General features: G+C 31.1%; 1 protein-coding gene across 1 annotated transcript; it reads left to right on the forward strand.

Moving 5' to 3' along the window:
• Nucleotides 1-748: 748 nt before the first annotated feature.
• LOC143257877 (2,5-dichloro-2,5-cyclohexadiene-1,4-diol dehydrogenase LinX-like) lies at nt 749-5,651 on the forward strand. The gene is made up of 3 exons (XM_076516903.1): nt 749-823; nt 3,896-3,955; nt 5,496-5,651. The coding sequence occupies exons 1-3, from the start codon at nt 749-751 to the stop codon at nt 5,649-5,651; spliced, it is 291 nt and encodes a 96-aa protein (XP_076373018.1).
• Nucleotides 5,652-7,352: the final 1,701 nt, after the last annotated feature.

The following is a 7,352-nucleotide window of genomic DNA, read 5'->3' on the forward strand; positions in this document are numbered from 1 at the left end:
TTGGTCATTTCCTAACCTGTTTAGGACTTCTTTTTGGTATGGTCTTAAACTTTTGAACAACTTGTATTTAGGCTAATTTCACGGTGATCACATTTTCCCTATTAAATGCTAAAAAGTTTTTTATTTTTATTTTCCCTTTTCTTATTTTCATCTTTCGAAGCTCTACTCAAATAAGTGGTTGAGTGTAACAACACAAAATGCATATTTTGTTTTATGTTCATTGGCCTTAAGATTTTGGTCAGCATTGTATGTTGAATATAGATATAAGGACAAGTATTGTAAGACTAGCTTCTGGAAGTTTGAAGCTCTAGTTTGTTGTTATTTAATTTCGTTACGATTCGTATATTGGAATATTATTTTCGATATTAAAACAAAGAAACGTGTACGTTACGTTATAATTCGCTGTTAAATCTCTTGAAGTAAAATGTAGAATTAGAGGATATGAAATATTAAGCAGTTTTGAAGTACTTCAGAAATAAAACACATTTGAAAATGAAATTCTAGTAACTTGTAACTTTTATTCATATATTGACAATTTAATTCATGGGAAACGCTGGAAAACTCTACAGGATCGTTATGAAATAGTAAGGAAACAAATTTAAAAAAAATACATATATTCTCTAGAGACATGCAACATTGCGCCCGATAGGTTTTGATAGTCTTGCCATCTATTGCTGTGATCGTTAGTTTAAAACATTATGAGTATTTTTTTTTCCCATGACTTCCAAGTGCTGTGTACCATTTGACGATGCTAGCTGTTCCTCACCTGATTGAAAGTAAAGGTTCAACTGTCAAAGTTTCAAGCGTTCTCGGCAAAAGAGGAGTGAGTAGTATAATATGGAAGAGCCAGTGAAAAATTGTAGAATTTGATTTGGTTAAAATTTAATAATCAAACGAAAATTTTTATTAATTCTCAGTGTGTAATTTATCAAGTTTTACCTCTAATATTACGTTAATTTTTATCATATAATTTACTTATAGTTTTCTATAATAATAGTAATTATTTCGTTTTCTAGATCTAATTTCTAATCAAATTATTTTATCGATTTTTTCTAGTGTGCAGGAGCTCTCTCCTATACCATTTCGAAAGGCACTTTAGATCAGTTTATCATAATTGTAGCATTAGTGTGGCATAAGTCTCAAAGATGAAATACAATTTTATATAAAAATATCTGGTACTGTTTAGTAATTATAAGTAATTTTTTTAGTAAGGTTTTCTTTATTTGCACATCGAAAAGTATAGATTCTCTCGTTTGAGTGATTAAGTTATGTACAGCCCCATCTGTTTCATCATCACTTTTGACCAGTAGGTTTCCTCCTAGAAATGGTTACTGATACAAGTATACAGAAATTAAACCCAAAGTGACACTTTTGAATCTTAGTTTAATCAAATATAATTACTTATACGTTCGTCGGAAGAAGTTAACAACACAACTAGTTTTTATAGCATATTTAATTGATTAAAATCTTAAACGTAAAATAAATTCATTGTATGGAATAACACACACTTAGGTCTGTATTTTTTATTGATTTCTATTATTTTTTTATATTTAATTTTATTATAGAATGCATAAATTCTAACTTCAATCTTTAAGGTTATTGTTAGTGTAAGTTTCACAACTGACTGAAGAAATGTCAAACTCAACTAATGCTTTATTTCAGTATTAGTTTAAAGAGTTCGTAAAAAATCTGTTTTGCCCATTGAGCGATAGTAACTGTCTTCTAACATCAATATACGTGTCAAATATTACTTCATCGATTTAAGTGTAACAGATTATTCTAAATGGAATTTACTGGTATATTGTCAATACACTGTATAATCACTACAAACGTAACTTAGGTTATTTATTATTTACTAAAATAAGAGTGAATATTCCTTAAAATAATATCGATTATTTATTACTTTTTGACCTATTTTTTGTCCTAATATAATATCACACCCTTAGAAAACTTTTCTTCATGAGAGTTTCACATGAAAAATTTGAAAAGCTGGTAGCAGTTTTTATATTAAAAGCATGTAACGTAAACCAGAGAAACAGATATTTATCACCCGTTGGATTTGTCTTTAAAAATTTCTCATTTTTCCAGATCTTGCACCCAAACAAATCAGAGTGAACTCAGTAAAGTAAGTGTGTTTTTATGTGTTCCTAACCTATATTCAGAAAAGTGTTTCGGATACATATTAATTTGATATATTTAAAACTGGGCTCAGTTTATTGTTTGTCGTATTCCTACTGTGAATATGAGGTACAGGCAGAGAGAGTATTTTGTTTTGATATCTTATTCTCTCCAATATCAAATACATACTGCTAACGATGGTGTCTGTCCCAACGATGTCTGGGTCCTGTTATAAAAGCTGTGTACGTAAGCGAACCTCAACATTTATAATGATGGAAGAACTAATCACACTCTTATTTACATTTCAAAACTTTACGTTACTTAAATAATATAAATGTAGATTTACTGTATGTTATTCTTGAGTGACTCTTGACATGAATGAAATACTCAGGAACTACTTTTTGTAGTGAATGGTATAAGTAGCTTAGAACTTTGACTCTGAGTGAAACCAAGAATGTAACACAATTAAACTTTCTAAAGTTCATGAAATAATCTAAATTGTTGTACTGACTTAAACACTTCCTGTCACTGAAGACAGGTTTGGTTTAGTTTTTGAATTCCACGCAAAGCTACACGTGGGCCGTCAGCGTTAGCAGTGTAAGGTTCGGGGAAAAGTCATCATCACCCACCGCCAACATTTGGGTCACTCTTTTACTAAGGAAGACAGAGATATAATGTAACAATAGAACGTCCCAACGGCTAAAAGGGCGAGCACGTTTGGTGTGATAGAGATTCGAACCCGTGACACTCAGATTTCTAGTCGAGTGCTTTAGCCAACTAGCCATGCCGGGTTCCTGGAGACGGTTACTTTTTATGTTGTATAATATTTTTTGAGTTGTTAAAAATTATTCTATACAAAGTGTGTTTTATTCCTTTATCCACAACATGTATTAAACAAGTTGAGGAAGGTACCCGTTGTGTAGTCAGGGTAAAAATACCTCTCTTCATATAGTTGTGGAAGCTGAGCCTTCCCAAGTCTCTTATACTTCCCATCTCTGACCTCAAAGTTCATGGTTCACAGTCGTGGATGATCCTACAATATTTAGCAAAGAGATGGCGTTGGGTGCTGAAGATTTGTTTATCAGCTCAAAATTGAGTACGGCTGATGCAATCACTTAGTTTTTAACTCTTTTTTTTATTATCTCAAGACAGTTGATCAGAGACAATTTTGAATTTTTTTCAGAGTTGTAACAGAACAATTATTTTGAGGAGTTTCCTGTCTCCTGTTAAATTTTAAATAGTAGAAATTAACGTATTTTATGGATGTTTCAAAATTTCTGGATTACCTCAATCACAACTAAATAAAATTACGATTAACAATGAGATAGGATATTAGATAATCTGTATTGTTTGAGTTATAAGTTAATCTGTTATTTACTGTCGGGAAGGTCTAAGGTTTGAGACGTAATGCTGCTCAACACATTCTGTACTATAAACCAAGAGCTCGTGAAATAGCAGCAGTAATTCTGTTTTACATGTCTAAGATACCAACAAAGTTAATGTGGTAACTTGTGCTGATCGTTATGTGACTTTCTACTGCCAGTAGTTCAACACTGTTACTGTTATACCTGGTTATTTAGCTCGACGTGTTGCATAAGATGCCATTCAGGTTGTGAGTTCCACCTCCCTGTTAAAATACACTTTGTATTTTTGGAAATAGAATTCTTGGAACTTTGGAGAATGAAATTTTCAAGCAATAGAGAAGTTTCTTAGGAATGTAACGTAAGGACAAACAACAGGTTTTCTTAGATAAACGTCTCTATATTTGTTGTTACAGACTGGAGTTGAAGGAGGACAGCTAGATAACACGTTAACAACACCCTCCGTCAATCCTATGGTGATTTCTGTTTGACACAGGCTATTCCCGGTGTAACACTTAAGACTATACACGTATTTCTTACTCTATTTATAAATGACAATTTAATAGAATATCTAAATATATTGAAATTTGATTTCTGTTATTAATTTTAATTTATTTGCTTCGTATTTCTAATACGTTGAACGTATGATGTTTGAAATCTGTGAGAATTTATAAAGAATAGAATACTTTGGCAGGGGTTACTCAGCTGTTAAAATTTGTAAGTAATGCTTTAAATATTTTACATGCTAATGTTCTCTATTTATTTTTATTTTGCAGCCCTAGATATACTGAAACAAATATATTTTCAACTATTGGATTAAACATAAGGGAAGTACGTGAAAAGTGTATCAGTTTGTTGGTATACAACTATAATACGATTTATTTAAAGTTAGAAACAGTCAATAGATTCATAGAAAATACTGTACAATAATGTTAATTAAAATCAAAGACGTAGTGTGATGTCCAACATAAACTATTGGTATTTGTTAGAATATTAGCATTATTGGTGTTACTATTGTTTGTAACCAAAATATTACTACGACCTTCTTAACCAACAAAGTTATGGTGTTATTTTCTGTTTACTATTGTTTGTAACTCAAATATTACTACGACATTCCTAACCAACAAAATAATGATTTTATTTCTGTTTACTATTGTTTGTAACCCAAATGTTACTAGGATCCTCCTAACCAACAAAGTAATGGGGTTATTTATGTTTACTACTGTTTGAAACGCAAATGTTACTAGGAACCTCCTAACCAACAAAGTGGTGTTGTTTCTGTTTACTATTGTTTGTAACCCAAATATTACTATTAATCTCCTAACCAACAAAGTAATGGTGTTGTTTCTGTTTACTATTGTTTATAACCGCTATTTGGTTCATGACTGTGTTACATCTGGCTATCTTCAGTCTTCGTGAAGAGGAATCGAACTGATGGTTATTGGGTTTTGAATGCGAAGTCTTACCATTGCCTCACCATGGGACAGTTTTTTATATGAACAGTTTAGAAGAATGTGCTTTTAATGTTGATCATGTCGGTATATGTGGGGTTATGATAAACACATTACATTTTATAAAACTAATTTATTTCTCCATGGTCATCATAAGGTGCTGGAATGTTGATTTTAGTTATTTACAGGAATTAATTGTTCAGTTTCAAGTTTATTTGTTTGTTTATCTAATCTCCAAGTCCTGTTAGATAGCATGTGTGTTTCTACCATACTGATTTGTAATTCATTTAAAATTTTAATACTGAATATTACATGGCGTAAATACATTTGGTTGAATAATAAATTTTAATTAATTCGTCAAAATCAAACCAGAATAAAAACTATCCGGGGATATTTATTTTAGACCTTACACCAAATACATACTTAGCATAATTTTGGCCTCTATCCCAGAATATTCTCTGATGCATTTGGTTCGGTCGATTTATATATACACTTATTTTTCACTTTTTAACACTGAAATTTAACGTCAAATGCAACTAAATATTTTTGAATCTGTATATTACAGGTTAAGAAAGAAGCAGCCGAGTCATATCCGCATGGTCGCATAGGACAACCGCAAGAGGTCGCCAATGCAATTGCTTTTCTCGCTTCAAACGAAGCTTTGTACATAACAGGAGAAACCCTGGTGATAGATGGCGCTACTACTATCTCTTTCAAATAAGTTTGGTTTTTGTTTTTCTTCTGCAACAATGAAACCTAAGTTGCTAATTTATTCCGTATGTTCTTCATTTGTGTGATGGTATTTAAGGTGGTGATTTAAATGATCTAAGTCTATTTGTTGACTGTTTTGATCTTTCTAACATTTGTTTTTATTTTTGAAGTAATACACTTTATTGCTTTAAATAAAGCATTACTAATTCATTTCGTTCAGCCTCTAGTTATTAATTTTGAATCAAATGGTCATTAAGAATAAAATAAACCAAATATCATATTCTTTATAGAATTTTTATATTAAATGGTACATCAGCTAGGTAACATCAACCAAAGTATTCTATTCTTGACCAATTTTAGTCACAAGTCCTCGCTTACGAAAACAGTTTTTTCTGACATCGAAATAATGTTAGTGTGGTGTTTGTCAGTATAGTTTTTACATAGTATAGACCTTAGTTTTGTGCATGGTTTTTGTAATGTCCTAACTGATGCTTCTGCATTTATTTGACCATTGGTATATTCAGTTTGCTTAAAATATCGTTGTTCTATCATTAAACATTGTTGTTTTAAAAAAAATGTTCGCTTATACTGCACTTTCAGATTACTCGCAGGGCAACACATTTCTCGATATGTTTCCCTCAAATGTTGTAACTTTCTAAACATCATTACTTTGAGAAACATATTTATTTGTACGGCATTTTTCTCTTTTTGTTGCTACAAATAATAATCTGGGGCATCCACATATTTAACGATGCCTCTCAATGATAGAAATTATTAACAATAACAAAATAACAGAAACTACTATTATTTTTAAAAACCATAGTACAAATACTAAAATTGTATTTAGAACAGTGTAATATAGATAATGCAATTGTATTTACAGTATTACCCACAGTACACTCTATCTAACTACCCTTTTAACCAGTGTTGTCCATGGTTCATCTGATCTGGTCAGGAATAATACAAAACACTTGCTACAGTGAAATTTCTGGACCACATGTTGATGTGACATTTGACCTATTTTAGTATTTGACCAATTACTAAAGTACGTTTCAGTCTGGTGATTGATCAATAAATATGTAGTTTGATAACGCTTAAGTTCAAGCTTTGATTCTCGCCATAGGCCTAGCGCAAATAGTCCATTGTGTAACTTGACGTTTAACGACAAACACACCAAACTTACTTTAAGTGATCATCGATAGGACTTACGATACATAAAGTTATCTCTTTTTACCATCAATTTATGATTGGATACAAACAACTACACATACCTCCTGTCGTTTTGCAAATTAAATCTGTGATTAATTACAGTGTGCTACTGATTCAGTGCTGCCTTATACATTCATAAATTTAAAATATTAAAAGTCAGTCGTTCTTATATTTAGAATATAAGCATTTGATTTTTTCTTAATTTCTAACAAATATTCATTTCAATTGTTTTATGATATGAAGGTTTATAATACTAAAATTCAGGACTCTGGTGAGAACAGTGCAGATTGACACATCAGCAGATTCCTGCTTAAACATAAACAAGCATTCTGTTGTTGTAGAGCAAGAAAAATAACCAAACGAAGATTTATCTCTCTATTTCTCCTTTTTATTTTTTACGAATGGCCCGTAATGTGTTTTTATCGGTTTTTTCTGTAAGCAGTTAATTTATTTCTCCTTTCATACTTTGTAAATCAACAAGGAAACTAGATAAAAAAAATTA

Source organism: Tachypleus tridentatus, chromosome 7 (assembly GCF_004210375.1).
Source record: "Tachypleus tridentatus isolate NWPU-2018 chromosome 7, ASM421037v1, whole genome shotgun sequence".
Lineage (NCBI taxonomy): Eukaryota > Metazoa > Arthropoda > Merostomata > Xiphosura > Limulidae > Tachypleus > Tachypleus tridentatus.